Source organism: Phalaenopsis equestris, unplaced genomic scaffold (assembly GCF_001263595.1).
Source record: "Phalaenopsis equestris unplaced genomic scaffold, ASM126359v1 Scaffold000060, whole genome shotgun sequence".
Classification (NCBI taxonomy): domain Eukaryota; kingdom Viridiplantae; phylum Streptophyta; class Magnoliopsida; order Asparagales; family Orchidaceae; genus Phalaenopsis; species Phalaenopsis equestris.
In genome coordinates this window covers 178,324-199,534 of record NW_018164502.1, presented here as the reverse complement: position 1 = coordinate 199,534, position 21,211 = coordinate 178,324, and the positions used below count along the sequence as shown (strand labels likewise).

The following is a 21,211-nucleotide window of genomic DNA, read 5'->3' as shown; positions in this document are numbered from 1 at the left end:
TTACTGATCTTATTACTTTATCATCTAGGTAAGATTGCCCAATTAATTAAATTGATTCGAAGGGTTTGTTAACTATATGGTGGCTCTGTGGATTCGGTAGGGCTTAAGCTAGCTTTGCAAACCATGTATTAAAAAAGTCTCATAATTGCTATATGACCTTGTTTTATTGGTAAGGTGCGTGGATTAATTTAATTGGTTTAATTGGCTTAGTGATTTTATACCAACTCTTAGAATTGGTGGTAATGGGTATATCTTTTGGAAAGCCCATCAGCGAATAATCTCAAGGGCAAAGTGAGCTCACTTATGAGACTTGATTTGAGCTATTATTTTTTGAATTTGATAGGAGTATTAGCACTTAAAATTTTATTTGTTGGAGTGGCCTAATGGATCGAAACTTGTAACGCTAGATTTAACAGGAGCTCATTGTTGGCCTTGTTTTGATTTTAGAAATATCTATAGGTAGGGTGGCTTGAATGGTGACATTTATTGCAGCAAGCTTGAATGAAGTAAATTCTTTTTATTCAAATTGCAGTGCCTACTTTGGTTTTAATGATTTTGTATTTGTTAATTGAAATGTTGAACAATCATTTGCTATAGATGTGCAAGTATCAAGGGAGTTTATACTATATATAATATTATTGTTTATATTTATTGAATTGGTTAAGTTTATTTTCTTTCATATGCCAAATTTAGACGTATTGGTTGCAGATGAAATTTAGATCATTATCATTGTTTGTGTTAAATCATTGTGTGGGTCAAATAAGTGTTTTTAGACCATCTTTATTTACTTCTCAATGGAGGAAATCTAACTGTCGTGATAGAACTTAGTCTGTCTCTGATAATTGAAACATTGTCCTTAGCATGAGTAGATGGCATCAAAGGCACTTAACAATCACATCAACCTCCCATTGATGATAGGTCAAAAGCTAATATCAAGTTTCTTCTTAATGTAATTGTCATTGAAAATGCGATCCTTCTTTGTATCTAAATTAAGGATCAATGGAGAGGAGAGACCTTGTACCAAACTAAAGATGGATTTTAAAAGAGCGTCTTTAAAACTCAGTTAGACCCTATATAAAAAATTTATAACAAGTTAATTGGACCAAAGATTTACATTTGTTTGATTATTTACTTGTGTTATTGACCTTTTATGCCAAATAGCATTCACAACTTAAAAAGGGCATGAATCTATTTTTTAAGCGTATCATACGAAGTTTGGAGGCATGTACGTTTCATGAACCAATTGCTTAATATACCATTGACTTACGAACTTGATTCTGAAAATTAATATGGACTTGGCAGATGGAGATGTTCACAGTTCAAAGGTTCAAGTAAAATTGAATTGGAAGTTAAACTGAATGATGTAATTACTATTGACTAACGATTGAAATTATTTAAACCTGATTTAAACAAACAGATGAAGTTTAATCTTGATGTTTTTTTACTTGAAATTTAATTACATAATATTTTTGTATAAATTTTACTTATATATTTATCTAATAATAATTAAGTATAAGAATTTTAAAGTTTTAAAATATGTTTTTGAAATATTTTTTTACATAACAAAAATTAATGTAACTTTTATTGAAATAAATGATTTGATTTGAATCTATAAAAATTTGAGCATAGAGATAATTAAACTATTCTAATTTATATTCTTAAATCATTTTGCATCTTTGAGTTGAGTGATTCATTGGTTGAACCAATAGTTTTCACTGGTTTTAGTCTTTTGAATGCAAATTTGATTTTATAAGTTGATGGAATTAATTAGATGACCAGCTCGCATTTGAACCGGTTAGTCCAATCCAGTTTTGAAGTCATTTCTTCTATATTGATTGAAGAACCTAATTGCACACATTGTGATTAAGGTCTCTGATAATTATAGTGTCATGTTCTTTAAAGGCCTCATTGTTTGTATCCACAATCAAACCTTCGGATGAAAATAATGTACATGATTTAAGGTCAGTTTGGCATCAATTTTATTTTATGTTTTTTGTTTTTTTATTTAAAAAAAATGTGTTTGTTTAGTATATTTTTTGCATGTTTTTATTTTCCGTTTGTTTAAAATAAATCAAATTACTTTTAAAAATAATCAAAACAGTTTTTATATGTTGAGTGTTTTTAAAAACAATCATTGCAACCAAACATGTTAAATTTTAGATCAAAACATAGAAAAAAACAAAATTAAATAAAAAATAAAATAAAATAAAAAACAAAAGGGATCCCAAACGACCCATAAAGAAAGGTTGTTTCTTTAAACTAGCCATTAAACTCTTTCAAATGTTTCTTAAAGCTCGATACAGAGATAAAATATTTTCTTTAGAAGAATAACCCCCATAAACTAGAAATAATTTACAAGAGGGAATATACATAGGTTGATTATAGGAAGCTTCATTCTTATTATGATTTAAGCTCTTCCAACCAACGAAAATGTATGTAAGCCAAGTTGAAGTCCTTTGCTGCTAGTTCATTTTGACTTGAATATGGTTTTCTTTTTTTAAAAAAATTTTTTACTTGTTTGGGAACTTTGGCTTTGTTCTTAGTTACATTTAGTGATTCTACAAAATCCTTTTTTTTTATAAAAACTTGGCATAAAAATAAAATTTAATTACTTACCCTGAATGCTTTGTTTAATTGTATTCTTTTGCAGAGTTCTGAGGTGTAAAGGTTTGATTATCTCCTTGTGTGATTCACCAATGTACAGAAAACATTATTGAAATATCAAAAAATCTCCAAATCCTTAAAAATATGCACACTATGACTGAGGGTACACAAATAACAACTAGGTTTTTCAATATACTCATAGCTTATATCGGGAAACAATTAGTCATGATTTGAAGAAATATTGTCAGTCATTCTCTTCATCTTAAAAAATTAAATTTGTAATCAAATTTTCTTGTAGATATGAGTTTTACCACATGTTTTGTCGTGATTTTATTCTTTCATTGCAAATCCACATGTTTTGTCGTGATTTTATTCTTTCATTGCATATTTCATTTAATATAAGAAACAAAACACTAGCTATTGCAATGCTAACTCTGTGGATAGTTACATGCATTTAATCTTTACTCAAAATTATGTTGTAAATTCTTAGCCAGCAACAAAAGGATGTCAAGATCAACATATTTAATAATATACAACTCCACTATCCTAAATGCATGTACATGATATATATAATAACACATATTTTATGTTAAAATAATTCAAATATAGCAAAATAATTTAAATACGGTACGAGTTGAGATGTATGTGAAGATGTCAAGATTAGAAGGGGTGAAGGAGTGTTGAGCATGGAATATGCTTTATAGGTGACTATGACACTTAGATGAAGACTTTCAATGATGAAGTTGAACAATATAAGGAGATTGAGATTGGTGATGTTTCCCAAGCAAAGGAAATTCAAGATCTGTGAGTTCTAGGTCATGAGTGGCAAAGGGAATCTGTAGAAGATGTCGATTTTTTAGAAGGTCGAGCAATGATGGAAGTCATGGGTGATGGCATCAAGTGGAGGAAGATCAAGGAGGGTAACAGCCATCTAACGTCGATCAACTGTAGGTGGGCACAAACATGGGCTGCAAGTTGAGGAGAAAAGATAAGAAGTATGTGCCCAGCGAGGAGAGAGGATGAATACGACATAGTAAGGACGCTCGAAATTTTGATGACTAGGAGCGTGACACACTATTAGGTTGTGACAAAGTAGTAGATGAAAAGTCTTTCAAATCACTCAATGTATGTGAGTTTTGATTGTTAGGGAAAAAGTATCTTTAGAGGGATTTTAAATTCTCTTGGAATTCTGTACTTTTTTTTTCTTTGAATCAAACAAAAATAAAATTAAATTTCTATGTTTCTCTTACCTTAACTTGTACTTGCAAGGACTTCTTAGCTTGGCATTTGGACTTAATGAGTTTGGATGATGACTTAGTCAGCTTTCTATAGTACTTTCTGATATAATGGCCATTTTTAGGTGCCATGAACCCTATGCCCTTCATATTAATTATCTATTAAGCAAAATTTATATTTTCTCGATGAGTGTCTGACATTCCAAGTTTGGTTTGAAGATACTATCATGTAGCGTGCGGGTTTGTAGGCCTTCGATGCATGAGTAGTAATTCACTTTGTTTAAAGCTTCTAGAGGGGATCATAGATTATGAGATCTAAATTTATTCGCTTTGTAACTATTTAAATTTTGTTGGGCTTCAAGTTTTTTGAGTTCTATACAAACTTTCTTTTTATCTGGATCTATATTGAATGGCAATTCAGAGTGAAAGTAGCTCACCTCTGAGAGAGTAATGTGTACATTCCAAACATGAATATATAGAGTCTACTTTTTAGGGACCGCCCCCATTAGAATTGACATGGGACACTTTTGGTGATGTGTCATCACCTTATTTGATCCAATTATATTTTCAAGATTTATCTCATAAAGATTATTCTTATAGTAAAGATGTAATTATGCATTGCTTTCTTTTGGAATTGACATGGGACACTTTTGGTGATATGTCATCTCCTTTTTTGTTCCAGTTATATTTTCAAGATTTTTCTCATAAAGATTATTCTTATAGTAAAGATGTAATTATGCATTGCTTTCTTTTGAGAATAGTTTCTTAAAAGATATTCTTTTCTTCAAGGTCCATTTTTTTATTGCTTTCCCTGTTAACTTTTGTGATTTCACACGTAAAACTTCTCTTATAAACCGGGAAGGCTTGTAGAGAACATTAATCTACTGAATATTAAAATATATTACAACCAAATATAATTCGTTCCCTCCCTCCCTTCCTCTCGCCCTCTCTCTCTCTCTCTCTTTCTCTCACTGATGTTGAATCTCAACTCAGTTCTTCATTCTCTAGTCCGCATTATTTTGCCACATTCAATTGAGTATAGAAGATGCGCCTTAAGTCATGCATAAATTTAATTTTAAAGTAAGAGGGTATCATAAAGGTAACATCTGTAGAATCTATGCGAATGAAATTGCAGACTAGGTCCAACACCACTTACTGCACTTAACTTGAGGGGATCTTAAAGCTGTCCCTAAATAGTTTTGTCATGGTTGATAATGATGATGATGAATTTAATGATTGTGTAATTTCTCTGTCATTCATTTTTGTAATGTCCAATAAGTTTATTAAATCTACTTATGATTTTGCATGAAGTTTTTGAAATCCATTTACATCTTGAATCAAAAACGTGCAGAGCTCTTCTGAAGCTTTTCATATCTGTATTTTTATCTATCTGGCTAAGTTTCATTTGGGATTTCTTTATGCCTTGTGTCTTACACATCCAGGTTTTTCTTTCCTTGTGATAAGTTGATGTTTCTTTTGTTGCAGGGATTGGAAAGACAATCAAGGAGAAAGTTTGTGTACATACCAGCAGAGATATTCGTGCTATTGCAAGCCAGCTAGTAAGCATGTGGATCGAAGTTTTCCGCAAGGAAAAGGCTGCAAATGGTAGATTGAAGCTTCTGAGGCAGACAGCAGTTTCTGAACAGTCAAAGTTCAGATCTAAAGATCAGAAATTAGTAACTACGCCTTTATGTAGAGGAAACGAAGCAATGGATAGTAGGGGTATTCTTACGCCTCCTTCATCTGCTGGAAATCATTCACCGTCCAAAACAAAATCTAGGAAAACTGATAAGGCAGGAAAATTAGAGTTGGCAGAGAGGAAATTGTCAGATACTCGGAGGAAGTTTCAAAAATTGGATTCTGAAATGGGGAATGTTACCACACCATCTGTAGAAGCTGCTGCCCTTGATGCTGCTGAAGCTGCACGTGCTTCTGCTATTGCAGCTGCAAAGGTTTGTTGTAAACACTCTGTACTTGGTATATTTTCTGCATCTTTGAGATTTCTTTATGCTATTGTTAGGGGCTGTTTGGTAAGTAAATACTCTGAATTCTAAATGCATTGTAATTATACACGGCATTTGTTTTTTGTCCGACCAATCATCAAAATTCTCAAAGCTCCTGCAAAAGGATTGCACCATTCTTTTGCAGTCAAACAAACATCCCTTTAGTTAAAAAAAATATTTAATTGTTATATTATTTATTATTTTCTGCAGGCATTTGCATCTTCGGAAGCAGAGATGAGCACCTTTCGAGAACTCCCAAAGATACCATCATTTCATAAATTTGCTAGGCGTGATCAATACATGCAGTTGGATGACTCTGATATCAGAAAGAGATGGTCAGGTGGTGTTTCTGGGAAGCAAGATTGCATGTCTGAGATCGACTCAAGAAATTGCAGGGTTAGAGACTGGTCTCTTGATTTTACCTCTACATGCAGAAATTTTGAGAGTTCCAGACTTTCCGATGATATGAACCAAAGTCTTTCAAATGAGATCGAATGCCCATTAAATTTTGGGGAACAGTCAGGTGAAAGTGGAACAATTGATAGTAGATTGACAAAGGCATGGGTTGATACAGATTCTGCTAGTAATGGCGCAGTGAAAGATTCTTCAGCCATTGAGAGATGGCAACTGCAGGCAATGGACGCAGATGTAGAATTTTATAACCGCGTTCATTTGAGGGACGAAGAGGACTCGAATAGAAGACAGAAGCTGCAGGCTTTGAAGCAGCATGAATCTTCTGATAGAATGTCCGCCTCGCATGTTGCAGAGAACAAATCATCATGTGAAGGTCATTCTAGAGGAGTGGAACACATTAGACAAGGTGTTGTGGATTATGTTACATCACTTTTGATGCCTCTTTATAAAACGAGGAAGATTGATAAAGATGGTTATAAGTCAATCATGAAGAAAACTGCAACAAAGGTGGCCTATAGTTTCCACAAACTTAGATGAAGCTTGCTATTGACTACTACAACATGCTAACTTATTGGGTTTTTAATCTGTGTTTTTTAGGTTGTCGAACAGTGCACAGAGACAGAAAAAGTGATGAATGCATATGAGTTTCTAGATTTCAGGCGTAAGAACAAGGTTTGTACTTCCTTGATTCATCAATGTCTTCGATTTACTCACTAAATCCAATGGGAGCTCACTTTAAGGGTCTGTTGGGCTTTTTCTTTTCTGTTTTTGTATTTGTATTTTTATTTTTCATTTGTTTTAAAAACTTGTTTGTTTAGTGTATTTTTTGCATGTTTTTTTTTTGATATTTTTTTTAAAATAAATCAACTTGCTTTTAAAAATATTCAAAACTGCTTTTCTGTGTTTTGACTGTTTTTAAAAGAGAACGCATTTATTTATCTAACAGAAAGTTTGATATTTACATTTAAAACACTTTGGTATTAAAATATTATGCACAAAAAAGTGTAGTTCACTTTTAAAAGTTGATGATAGTTGTATTTTTGATGTGATGAGAAATATTAAGTGTAATGTATATAAATATGAATGTTTAGGTATTATATATGTATATATATAAGACTTGTGTAGTATGTAAAACAGCCATTGCAACCAAACTTGTTTTATTTAAAACATAAACAAACATAATTTAAGGAAAAAAAATAAAGTTGATCCCAAATGGTCTCTAAGTTAATGGTTTTCATTTCAAGCAGGTTTTACTTTAAAATTGAATTTTCCAGTTTAGATGCCAGAAATTTATTCAGTGAGCATGTTGTCATAACTGGTACCATCAGTTTTAGTATTTTATTTTATTTTATTTTAATTTTGTACTTTTCCAGATAAGAGCTTTTGTGGACAAGTTGATTGAAATGCACATGGCAACAAGACCCCCAGCAAACTCTTGATTATCGCTTGCTGCAGATCCTGGAATGCCTATAATTCATCACTGCAGTTTTTTGCTGCAAGGACTGTAAGCAAGTGAGCAGTTTCTTGTTTTTCAACTCCAGAACTGGATGGTATTTTTGCAAACTGAATTTTGCATGAACACCAATGCCTTTGTACCTTTGATAAACACGATTATGGCAAAGGCATAGTTGAAAGATCTGCCCTTAAAATACCAGTTGAGTTTCCATATTGTTTATTATGGATTCTTTGCTGGAGGACGGTGCTCTCGTTCCTTTTTTGTTTTGGAGGTCAGTTTCGGTTAGGGAACGGTGAAAAAGGATCAGGAGTTCAAGATTCGTGCATGACTGGTCATGACAGGCCTATATCCAGGAATTGCTTTCTAAATGTCAAAGGCCCATTAAACATAAATGGACTAGAATGTTTTTGTGTGTAGGTTTACCCACATCACACAAGAATCATGTATTCTTAGGTTCTATTTTGACCCTATTCTTTGTTTAGGGAATCAAATGTGTTTACAAGATAAACTCTTTTTTCTTTTTTCTTTGTTCTTTTTAAATTTTTTGGATCTGTACAGTTTTTTCATTTGAGATTTTTTTTTTGTTAAATGCCATCGACTAACATGAAAAGTCAAATTCTTTTGATTTGCTGATTTCTGTAATCAGAACAAAGTGGGGGAAAATAGCATCTGGAGTTTGGTATTGGATATCTGTATGTTTTTTAAATCTCATCCGGATGTCTTTCCAAAAATATATGATGCATTTTTTGAAATTTTTTTGCTGGAGTCTTTTTAAGTATTCTATAATTTTGTTTCTTTCTGTTCTATATTATTGGTAGATGAAGCGAGATGAGAAAATATGTGCAGTCTACTACATTATTTTTACAAGGTAATTTCATCAAACAGCTAGAAAGTAGATTTACTGATTCTTCTTGCATTTTTTTTTTGGAGTAAAATTCAATTATTTATTTTATTTGGATTGACAGGGTTCAATTGCAGTTTTTATAGTGTGAGGTAAGGAGTACAGAAGGTGAATTCTTGGTACTATATCTTTATTTTGGAGGCATTTACATACATACCGCCTAAATTTTACTTATTGCATTTACACTACCCAAATTGTTCATAACACATAAAAAATACCACCATTTTGACTTCTAAAAAGTGAAATGCATTTTTTCTGCATAGGTAAGGTGTTATGCATGTAAAAATTGAAGTTTAGGTTTTATGTAAATGCATAAAAATCGAATGGTGTGTGTATATCATTAGTTTATTATCTCTTTGTTTTCATGTGGATATGATCTTATTTTTGCTGTCTGCTTGTTTAGCATTTACAAAAGCTTTGCAGTGTGCTGTAATTTTGAATGTTTGATCTTTTTTTATTATGTATCGTTTGCCAAAGTTTTCTAATATTTTTCTTTCTTCTAATAATTTGCTTTTCTAGGAATATTGTACGTAGCATGTTTCTGTAGTAAAAGCTTGTAGCGACTGAGTGAGGAAGTCTGCTGTTCTTCATTTGCTTCATTTATCGAAATGCAATTTTGCTTACCATTCTTTTCCTGTATTCTGTTCTTTCTACAGGTTTTGAAGATTTGTCATAGTTTTCTTAGGAGTTGGAGCTACCGCACATGACATGGCTTCATTCTTTGCGAAGCTCCGCATCATCCTTAAATACAGATATGGTGAGTTAAAACTTTAATTTATTCCATCTAAAAAATTAAAAAAAAAACTTAAATTTATAGTACTGATTCTGGATTTTAAAATGATTTTTTTTTTGTTTTAATTTTCATTTTTTATCTTTGATGGGATGATATGCAAAGATCTTCTAAGATCTATATATATATATATATTACTAAAAAAAGGAAATCGGTAGGCCCAAATACCGATATCCCATGCGCTAAGCCCCATGTTGAGAGCCCACGCAATGTGCCTAAATATTCGAGAACCCAGCGCCAATGGGGATCGAACCTGGGAGCCCACGCAAGTTGCCAAAATATTCGAGAACCAAGCGCCAATGGGGATCGAACCTGTGACTTAAGGGGATCTAAAGTGAATCCCACCAAACAACAGGCCACGGCTTGCGGTGCATGCGTGCGCGCACAGATATAGATATATATATATATAATGTAAAAGAGTAGTTGATCCTGCAATAGTTAATTCATTAAGAGCGTTGTCTATATTCTCGTTTCATCTTTTTTCTTGTCCTGCCTCGTGAGATGAACATTTTCTTTTTTTTAATTATTTGTTTCTTTGGGAGATGATCATTATCAGTTTTCGTGGAACTGTTTGGATAACTTAAAATTGTTTATTGAGCAGTGTAATTTTTGTAAGAGCTATAATATCTCGAGTTCAGGATCTGCCTATTTATAAAATTGTTCACACATCATATTATATTGAAGAAAAAAAAGTCAGTAGATTTTTTTCTTATATATCCATGACTTCAAATTTGATATTTATATTGAGAACACTTTGTTGTCATAAATCTCCGAATGAAAATGTGCTTCTTGTTTAAGTTGTTAGTCGTGCTACTTTTTGGTGTGTAAATATAGCTTTAGGTGTTGAGAGTTGTTTGATGTAAATATACTTTATTTTATTTTACAATTTTCTTAAAGGAGAGTTTTGTGTTGACGGACAATACTACTATCATTATGAATGTATGTCTGAAGCTCTCATTGATTGCTTCATCTTGTTTGTCTGTTTTGTTTTGTTGGATCTATTTCCTGCTTCCCGAGTTCCCAACATCTCTCGAATTTCATTATTTTTTAAGGGACATTTACATGATTTTTTACAAACAATATAAAATGCAACTGGTTACAAAATGCATTTAAAAATATTTTTACTGCACTCAACAGATGATAAAATTTTAATGTTGAAAATCTTTTTAACAATAATTTGTATAATCTGATTGAAAAAACCCTAAACTTTCATTAAATACTAAAATGAGTGACTACATATCCAGTAATAATTGTAGTAAAGACTGAAAACTCGGTCGAAATTTAAAATTCTAAGGCAAAAGAAAAACAGATCGCAGACCTCTTTCAACGAATAGCTTAAAGAGTGTGAGTCATGTACATGCCAAACAATTCATAAGAATTTACGAATCCAACTTTGTTTTTACATTTCAAACAATCAAATCTTCCTTATCAAATAAAAATAAAATAGGCCCCCTTAATGCAAAGACGAGTATTGACATAAAGATACCTAAAAACATGGGAGCTGTTTCATGTTATTCTTCTATGAAAATAATTACAAAACATTTGATTCAAACCGATTTGATTATAATTTTAGACACTAAACGACAGAAAAATCTCGACATCAAGGTAAATAAATAATAGGAAAAAACTGCACGATATAAGTACTCAAAATGGTTAATAAATATATATATGTATGTAATAAATAGAGTCTGTAGCAATCGACTAGCAGAAGATCTTATTAAAACGTTCTGAATATAAAAGTGGTTCCTAAATAGAAGCACAAGGCCCGGTTCAAATGCTGGAAGCTATAGAGATCACCAAAGGAGAGCAAGAATTTTAATCAGCCCTAGATTGGCCAGCCCTAGACGACAGAATTATGCCAACTATCAATCCATAGAGCGCCAACGCCTCAGCAAATATCAGTATCAGTATCATCCCCACGAACAGCTTCGGCTGCTGTGCATTGGCTCTGCAAATTTATTTTTACACAAAAGAAAACAAATATTATTATTATTAGGAATAATAACAATAAATACCACCTAATTCTGATGCATTTACATACTTCTTTATAGGTAACACATTCCACTTTACTTATAAATGACAAACGTGTATTTTATTTTATTTTTTTAAAAAACACATTCCACTTTACTTATAAATGACAAACGTGTATTTCATTTTTTTTTTTTTTTTGTTTAAATAAAATTAAAATGATGATAGTTTTGGGTTGTATAAACGTAAAAAAATAAAATAAATAAGGTTTAGGTATTAGATGTAAATCTATAGGAATCGGGTGCCATGTATGTAAATACCCCCAACCTTAATTGGTGAAACACATGTGATGATGATAGTTTTGGGTTGTATAAACGTAAAAAAAAAATAAGGTTCAGGTATTAGATGTAAATATATAAGAATCGGGTGCCATATATGTAAAATACCCCCAACCTTAATTGGTGAAACACATGTTAAACTAAATTTTTTGAATGAGAGATTGTACGCATATTTATCCAATCAACTTTGTATTTTTCACATGAGTTGGTAAATAATTTAATCATCCTGAAAAAGAAAGAAATTCAAATCACGCATAACTCTTATGTTGTAGTCTTATTATAGATCACATCAACAATGTGAACCTTCAAGTTTAACGTTAAATAGGCAAAGAGTCTGTAAACATTGTTATTTATATGGAACCTATAGCATGCAGAGTAATGTAAAACCAACATTATTATACTGAAACAATGTTACAAACCAGCAAAAATATAATTTTTATCATTTTTCACAGGGTTTTCTCTTGGAAGAAATATTCTACGGCATGGGAAAATAAAAAAAATAAAATTCTCTGGGATGCAAATAAGCTGAAGGTTTGCAAGATATTGTAAGGTCTATATTTCTAGTGCACTCGCATCCATCAATTTAATTAAAAAAAAAACTCTTTTTTAAACAAAAAACATAAAGCACCAAATATTCTGAAGAAGATAATATAATGGCTATGTTTAAAAAGCAAATGCCGATTTGATATTATATTTTGATTTAAAAATTTAGACTGTACATGTTCTGTTTCATATCAAAATGTAAACAAAACATGAAAGAAAATATGAAAAATAAGCAATAGAAAATAAAAAATAAAAGTGAGCCAAAGGCCCCTTAAGCAAGTCAATACTGGAGTTTAGGCTCAGCAGAAAATGAAACAATAATAAATATGACAATATCAACAAGAATTAGAAAGCAAATGCGAACAATAAGCTAAGGAATTAATTTCCACAAAAATAAATTTCTGATGCATAAATTTTTTTACTAAAATCAATAGCGCCAAACCTATAAATAACAAATTATGTAGAAAAAACAAAAAATAAACGAGATCCCCACAGCTTCACAACAACCACACAAGGAAATGATTCTCTCTATGAACGGAGGAGTTATGCTTAGTGTTAAATTTTCAAGGCAGTTAAACCACGGTTCATAACCAAGAAACGAAATATTAGTAAGATCAGCCACAAGTCCCGCATCATAGATAGAAAAATCCCATGAACAGAAACAACAAAATCTCAAAAGCCCACAAACCCAGCAATCAAATGTTAGTAAACTATAATATCCAACATATTAAAAAAATAATAAAAATAAGAAGGGATAATTCCAAAAACCTCTTCTTATTATAGAAAACAAGCACATAAATCCAAAAATCTCCATTTAAAAAATCAATACTATCGCCCAAATTCCAATGCCTACGAGTCAATGAAAATAAATAACGCAACAACAGATCACATAATCTATACAAATGTTATATTATTTTAAGATCAACTCCATATGTATTCAAATTTAAGCAACGTATCATGAAAATTGATTTAACGGAAAAAAGGTTAAATTCACAGTAAGCTTAAGATGATATAAACTAAAAGCTGGGAGAAGGAAAACAAAAAAAAAAGTAAAAAACTAGGAAAAACAACCTTTCTCGGCAAATGCAATAGAAAATTTTCTGGCAATCAACACTAGCATGTTCCCAATAATAACAACAAAAACAAGCCTTAAACATACTGAGTGGGGTTCGCTACATGAATTCTTTTTCTCCATTGGGTGCTATTGAGTGTCATATTTTCATTTAATTCTAAAAAACTAAGATCATTTTTTTATACAATATTATCAAGTTTTTTAGGTATACTACTTCAACCTTTCTTAACATAGTCAAATCTAGAACATCCACTCTCCTAATAGGGTCATCACATGGTCGGACCATCTATAAGGTGATTCTCTCTAATTTTGTCTGCCATTGAAGCTACTTCAACCCTTTCACAAATATATTCGTTTCGCATCTGGCAACACTAGCATGTTCCCAAAAACAGATATAACTAATAAAATGAAAAAAAAATGCATGAAAAAATCAATACTTAATATGATTCTTCTGATGGGAATAAACATGAAAGTTTTCAGGACATAAATTCTTCTAAGACAAAAAATATTCTCAACTTCGATGATTAAAATATAACACAGACTCTTTAGGCAGCAAATAATGTCTCCAATATCAAAGAGCTCACACAACAAGATACAATTCCCTGATGTGAATGAGATATCTATGTTTAGCACATACTGTCACTAAAGGATGCATGGAATGTCCCTCTTGACTTGATTCTCTGAAAACCTAACTCCAAACCAAAGCTTTAAAAAGTAAAATCGGGAATCAAAGCGTTTTTTCTTTGTGACGTAAGGCAAAAACCTCGAAGCAAATTGAGGCACAAGCCTCAAAATAAAAAAATTATAAACACATAAATTTAAACACAATTCATAAATATGCATTTGACAAATCACAACTCTTGATCATTAAACTCAAAATTTAAATATGTCAATAAACTTCCCTGGTTCACTTAATAAAACATCCTAATCCCAAATATAAGAGTTGAACATTAAACTTAGAATTTAAATAGCCACAAGAAATAGGATCCAAAGCAGTATCATCGTCATTTTCATCATCTTCCTAAAAATTGTCATACATAATAACTCTATCTTCCTTGAATTTTGTGTTATCATCATCTTTAAAATTTTCTTCCATTACCACATCTTTCATTTTACTCCCTACATCAATTGACATTGGATTCAATATAATTAATAACACAACTAAGTAATTAATTATACATTAATTATGGAAATACCTTTAGATTTTTTTAAAGCTCCAACCCCATTTTGTTTTTTTCTTTTAAATGATTGTGAATAGAAGTTGCTCCAAATTCAATCTCTCTGATCCCTTTCAATGTTAAAATTGATATATTCATTATCATCATTAAAAGTCATTTATTCATCTTCAACTTCAAATACTTCAGCATTTTTATACGCTGTCCATTCATCATCGGACGTAATATCATCAGTAGTCAAAGGATCAATTCCAACACAACCATTTCTATGTTGTCATAAAGTGTCTATCTTTCAATTTTTTATTGAACTTAACTTAAACAAACTTGTTCCTTCAATTTGGAGCCAATCAATTTCTTCTCTTTTATTACAGTTGGTTTAACATGCTCCAATTATGCTCGCATGCCGAATCTGAACAAGTCAAACTAAGAACTTTAACATCAAATACTTTCAGTTCAAGCAAGTCATCTCCGAATTGTGCTCACGAATGTTCAAACAAAAGATTAGAGGAAAGTAGCAGTATATATTAAGATGTAATTTTATATTTAAATGATAAACTCATAGATTTAAATTATGGATAAATGAAATTTATCAGATGAGCATGTTTTGTTGCAGGCTTTAAGATGTTTTAAATCCTGACATTCTATCCTTTAAATGATCATTGACTTTAAGATAGTTAGACTCAGGGACAATTCTATCCATGCATGCATATAAATTGATCTTAACCTTTTTATCCACATGAAAGTTTTTATCAAAATAAAATTGAGGTTTCAAAAAATATGCAGCAGTATGAAAATATTGACGAAGCTGACGATCGTCAACGATTTCATATATTTCTTTATAAATTGCTTCCTGTCCTCCTAATTCTTTTGTTATCTCCTCCTTTGCTTTGCTTGTAGCTTCATAAATAAGTCTCATAGCAGAATCTCTCTCACTATCAATCATTCGTAATACTTTCACTAATAGAGTTGTAGTCTTCAGAGCATAACTAACACTAAGCCAAAATGAATCATCTCAGAAAAATCTTCTTCACTTGATTTCCTTCTAATTTTTTTGCCCAAGTACTTATATCCCTTCTTCAGAAGCTAACATAGCCTCCAAAGATTGTCGTAGCTCTTTAAATCTTTACAAAGTCAGATAAGCCATGACAAATCTTCTAATTGCTAGTCAGATAAATTCTTTATCTATGAATTTCTTCATCAAGTTTAATACCCAAGGTGCCTTTTTTTAAGCAAAGTGGATTTATGTTGTGAGAATTGTCTCAATTTTTTAAGTACTAAATCAAGACAATACAATGAGTCCAATAAAGATGCTTTCTTTTTCCCATTAACATCCCTTTAGCAGCTTTATAGGCACTTGCATTATTTGTAATAACTTAAACAACTACACTTTTCCCAACTTCTACAACAACCACATCAAGCATTTTCAATAGCAATTGTGCATCTTCTACAAAAGCTGATGCATCAACATATTTCAAAAAAAATTGTTCCATAAGGGTTGTTAATAAGAAAATTTATAATATTTTTTTTCTAATACTAGACCAACCATCACATTATAATAATAGCTAGTCTCAGCCCATGTCTTTTTCATTTCACTTGATCTATCATTCTTGTCGTAGTTTTAACCTCATCATCCAGCATCCATGCTAGCATCTCATAAATGTTAGGAAGATGTAGCCCTCGCCACTAATTTCTAACAAAACGAAGCATATTGATCCATGAAGAGCTCCTAATTACGCTAAAAGAGATTTCATTCTCATAAAAACATCTTGCAATATCTAAACATACTATATTTCTATGTTCTTTTGCAAAAGTTGGAGGAGGAATTGTTTGAGTTGGTATTCTCATCTTCATCCACATTCACAACAAATCTAATCATTGGTCCTCTATCAGAAGAAGGCAAATGACTTCCATTATTGGAACCATCATATTGTGAGCTAAAATAAGAATTATTCACAATCAACATGCATTTATGTTCAAATTTGGCAGCATAATCACACACAAACTTTAATATTTAAGTTAGAATTTAAAAATGGAAAAAATCGCGATGGTCAACATATCAATAGAGGGTTGCATCAAACCGTGTCAATGCTTTTTTTTGCGGTCGTCTTCCGAGCGAAAGACAATTCAAAAGTAATTTATGGGAACAGTGCAGTGGAGAAAAGCAACGAGTATACAAAGGTCCGATTTTGACACCACAGAATATTCAAAAGGGCACAAAAGATGGGGACGATTCGCGGTGACCCTACTATGTTCAAGACCTTGGTGTCGGCAGAACCATCAAAAGTGACAACTTAATTGGAGAGGTCATTACCTAAGACAATGAGAAGATTTCTAATACTTTTAAATACTACCGAAAAATCATGAAGGGTTGTAATTCGATTGTGTGATTTTTTATGAAGAAAATGAAGAAGAATAACTTCCAATACGAGAATGGGGAAAACAAAACTTCTAAGAAGTTAGAGAATGTCATGATGAGTGTAATAGTGCGGGCGCTATCAAATTTCAACCAACCTTTCATTGTAAAGGCTGAGGCTTCAAGCTAACCCATGAATTAGGCGCGGTCCTCATGCAGTGTCAACAATCCACCAATTGTTTCAATCAACTGTTGACGACGAGAGCCAGACTCAAATAAGTTAATGAGTGAAAGTCATATGGCTTGATCTAGCAACGATTTCATTTTTTCCCCACCTTGAGAACAAGGTTTTTTTTTTTTTGAAAAGGAAACAATATTCACGGCTGCCTAAAGGCAATTTTATATTGTATTAGTTATTACTGTGGGGTATAAATAGAGCTAATAAGCTTAGGGTCAGGAGGGATGAAGATATTTTTGTCTTGATTCTTACAACTGACTCAAATAAGTTAATGAGTGAAAGTCATATGGCTTGATCTAGCAACGATTTCATTTTTTCCCCACCTTGAGAACAAGGTTTTTTTTTTTGAAAAGGAAACAATATTCACGGGTGCCTAAGGGCAATTTTATATTGTATTAATTATTACTGTGGGGTATAAATAGGGCTAATAAGCTTAGGGTCAAAAGGGATGAAGATATTTTGTCTTGATTCTTACAACAAGGGCTTCGGAGAGACGCCTTCCTCTAGAATTGGTCGTTAGGGTTAGGGTTTGAGAGAGAATCCCTATCTCTCAAATTGTAGTTATTAGGGTTAGGGTTTGGAAGAGATCACCTTCGGATTGTGTCGTTTTGTTTTGAAGAAATAAAATAATTGTTTGCCCTAATTTCTATGGAAACCCTTGGTTGGTATGACACACCAAACATAAACTTTCATTTAAAGAAACAATCTAATTAAAGGCTCAATAGCCATAACCAATATAGAACCACTAAGATGAGGACCAACAGCAAAATTAGCTTAAAAAACAGTTACAGTACTCACAACTCAACCAAACAGAAATAAAGTCATCATAGGCAATTTATATATATATATATTAACAAGAGCAACCGACAAACAATAAAAATAATGCTCTATCAATTTGCTCAAACCAATGCACATGTCCAACACTTTCAACTAGGACGAATTTTATATTTTGCATGAGGTAGACATGTAGCAGCTAAAAAAACTGTGAACATTTTACACTAAAGTAAAATTATCACTTGAGAGTTACCCGAGAGATTCAAAGAAATCAAATAGCAAGCTGGTAGTAGTGCATGTTAGAAGTGAAGCAGAAGATATCACAATAGAATATGGTTAAATTTGTGGAAACCCAACTCTAGTTAATCATTTATACAATTGCACAAATTGTATAAATGTTCTATAAAGAAATTGCAACATGAACAATTAAAATTTGCAAACAAGTGTATCTAATTGTTTTTGCAACAAAAAAAAAACATTATAAAAAGAAAAAGAAAAAGAAAAGGAAGTTATGGAAGCTTCAAGACCTTAGCATAATATTTTCAAAATGTAAATTAATCAAAAAATCATACCACAAAAGTACCCCTTGCAGTGCATAACCAAAAGTCATATCAGACGCATTTACATACATTCCAACCATTTCTTATGTATTTACATATCTAAGACCTAAACTTTACTTCTTAAATTTATACAACCCAAATCTTTCATATTACATAAAAAATGCCACTAGTTTAACTTTTTTAAAATTGAAATACACCTTCTCATGCATGGGTAAGGTGAGGTGTAAAATTTAAGTAAACGTGTTAGATATGAAATTACATGGGAATTAAGTGGTACGTATGTAAACATTCCTTCATATTATGGGGTGAAAACTTGTATCCCTTAAAGCATGATCACAAGAGAGTTGCTACAGTGACCAAAAGTGGTTAAACAGAGATAAATGTTGAATGAGCTGGGTAGGGTAAATTGCCCTTTAATCCCTCAATATGCATTTGTTTCTAACCATTATTATGAGGATTAAAAAAAAATCTGTAACCATTATTATGGCGATAAAAGAAAATTATGTCAATGCATCAAATTCAGCACATTTTTTTGGTTTCCTTTCTTGGCTCATTCATCACTTCTCTGACATAATTCTACAAAATCATTTTTATTTGGACGATTTGCACTTGATGAGTAAGGATGGACAGTTTTATAAGCCCCATGGAAAGCATTATGAAGTATAAAATAGGAAAAAGAAGGAAAATGCCTCCATAAAAATGATTTCATCCTCAAAGATCCAAACTTCAGTAAAACTATGCAGAGATGTGAAAGCTCCATAAATTTAACAGAACATTTCGAATGTGTGAGTCCAAAGAATTAATCATGAAGTAAAACACAAAACGAGATGTCAAGCAGCATCAAAACAAAATATAAACCGAACAGATCTAAAACCCTAAAGCTCAAATTTAATGAATATGTAAATTCGTGGTCATAAATAATCCTAAACAAAAGTAAAAAAAACTATTACCTAACCCCAGCATCACCCACGATCCCGATAGCCATACCGGCAGAAAGACCAGCGAGTCCGCATGCCAAACCAGATGACAGATGCGCATAGCCATCAAAGAGGTAGTAAGACTTCGCCTTGGGGTTTATCCCCGTGCTGATAATAACAGCAATAATAAGGCCATAGATACCTAGCACTCCAGCCATAACCACCGGCACGATTGACTTCATCACGAGCTCAGGTCTCATCACCCCCATCGAAGCCACGCCGACACCACTCTTCGCCGTTCCGTAAGCAGCTCCCATGCCTGAATACATGCCACGGAAAGAAAGATCAGACGAAGCAATAAATCTATAGAAAAGATCCATAGGATGAAGAGTGAGAGGCTAGGGTTTACAAGAGAAGACAAGGGCGGCGGCGGCGCCGAGGAAGCCGAAGAAAGGAGCGGTTTCATCACCACTGAATCCGGCCATTTTGGTTGATTGGGAGATGATCGGATCTTCTTAGGAAAATTTTCTCCTCTCAATCCCTCCCCCTACCTCCCTCCTTATCTCGTCGCCGGAGAAGGAGGAAGAAGCACAAAGAAGACGGGTGGATGATAGATGGATCGAAGGATAGTGTTAGGATGCTCCGTGGACTACAATAGGATGAAGTGATCATTTGATCATGACCGTCAGATCTTCAGATAAGTCTGACCACAAGGCTCCGCTGGATATTTGTTGTGAAACATGTGGGATGAAGGACAGCTGTCAATTGTTAGAATATCTTATTATTGAATTTTTTTTTCATCAAAACCACAGTTTTGCACTATTTTTAATTAAATGATTTTAATTATATTGCTCCATTTCATAATTTTAAATAAATAATTCTCTCCAATCAAGCCCTTGATCCTTTTACATGCATATCACCCAAGTCCTATATATTTACATATCTAACATCTAAACATTCATTTTTTATATACTTAGACCGCCCAAAATGAACATCATACGAAAAATAGTATAATTTTAATTTAAATAAAATAAAAAGATATTCTCGTGTTTTAAAAAGATAATGTATATATAATGCATATCAACTTATGCATGAAAAATTATATCCTACATCGTAAAAATTAAAATAATAATGTTTTTAATGTAAAAAGAAAAGTTACGAGGTTATACATGTTACAAAATAATTTAAATATTAGAAATATAAATATATAAAAATTTGAGTGGAATGTAAGTACAATGATGAAATCAAAATAAAAATAAAAAAATAGAGATGACAAGACAATTATTTACATTTAAAACTTTCACCTCATTCAAAAAATTTTAAAAATAATTAAGATTTAATATTTTAATTTACGAAAACGTCACACCTAAAACTTTCATATTTATCTATCTCATGTTTAAAAGTGTGTTTAGGGCGATTTATGCATTTCAGAATAAATAGCTCATCTTGAAACGTGCTCGCAGGTCGACGGTTTGCGTTTAATGTAAAAATGAAACTACGCTTTCGGACAAACGGGCAGAACACGTGATCCAAACGATAGCACGGCATTTTCAAAAACGCCTCCACTAATAACCAGCACCAAACGGGCCCAAAATTTTCATATTTATGAACATCATACGAAAAATAATACGTGATCCAAACGATAGCACGGCATTTTCAAAAACACCTCCACTAATAACCAGCACCAAACGGGCCCTAAATTTTCATATTTATGAACATCGTACGAAAAATAATATTTATTATCACATTTTAATAGTCAAATTCATCTTTTCATCCATAAGAAAAACGTTGTGTAAAAATAAAAGTTTAAGTGTAGACAAGTAGATCCACAAGTATTAGGAGCAATGTATGTAATTTCCAATAAATTTTA

The 21,211-nt window shown here is 32.1% G+C and overlaps 2 protein-coding genes across 2 annotated transcripts in view; one reads left to right on the top strand and one right to left on the bottom strand.

Annotated features, from left to right (window-relative positions):
• The window catches only part of LOC110019523 (lysine-specific histone demethylase 1 homolog 3), a 32,645-nt gene extending 24,362 nt beyond the window's left edge, over positions 1-8,283 (top strand). The window contains exons 5-8 of the mRNA XM_020717210.1: positions 5,325-5,791; positions 6,053-6,763; positions 6,854-6,928; positions 7,630-8,283. Of these exons, the coding sequence (XP_020572869.1) occupies positions 5,325-5,791; positions 6,053-6,763; positions 6,854-6,928; positions 7,630-7,695 (1,319 nt within the window). The 3' untranslated portion in view covers positions 7,696-8,283. The remainder of the gene's footprint in view (positions 1-5,324; positions 5,792-6,052; positions 6,764-6,853; positions 6,929-7,629) is intronic.
• Positions 8,284-11,047: 2,764 nt separating this feature from the next.
• On the bottom strand, positions 11,048-19,991 carry LOC110019497 (V-type proton ATPase 16 kDa proteolipid subunit). The gene is made up of 3 exons (XM_020717172.1): positions 19,751-19,991; positions 19,375-19,660; positions 11,048-11,351 (listed from the first exon to the last, which is right to left on the bottom strand). The coding sequence occupies exons 1-3, from the start codon at positions 19,824-19,826 to the stop codon at positions 11,219-11,221; spliced, it is 495 nt and encodes a 164-aa protein (XP_020572831.1). The 5' UTR covers positions 19,827-19,991; the 3' UTR covers positions 11,048-11,218.
• Positions 19,992-21,211: the final 1,220 nt, after the last annotated feature.

Coding starts and splice junctions, on each gene's coding strand:
- LOC110019497 (XM_020717172.1), bottom strand. CDS start 19,826: ATGGCCGGATTCAGTGGTGATGAAACCGCTCCTTTCTTCGGCTTCCTC. Junction 19,661..19,750: donor CGCCGCCCTTGTCTTCTCTT/GTAAACCCTAGC, acceptor GCATGTATTCAG/GCATGGGAGCTGCTTACGGA. Junction 11,352..19,374: donor GTGGGTGATGCTGGGGTTAG/GTAATAGTTTTT, acceptor ATAAATTTGCAG/AGCCAATGCACAGCAGCCGA.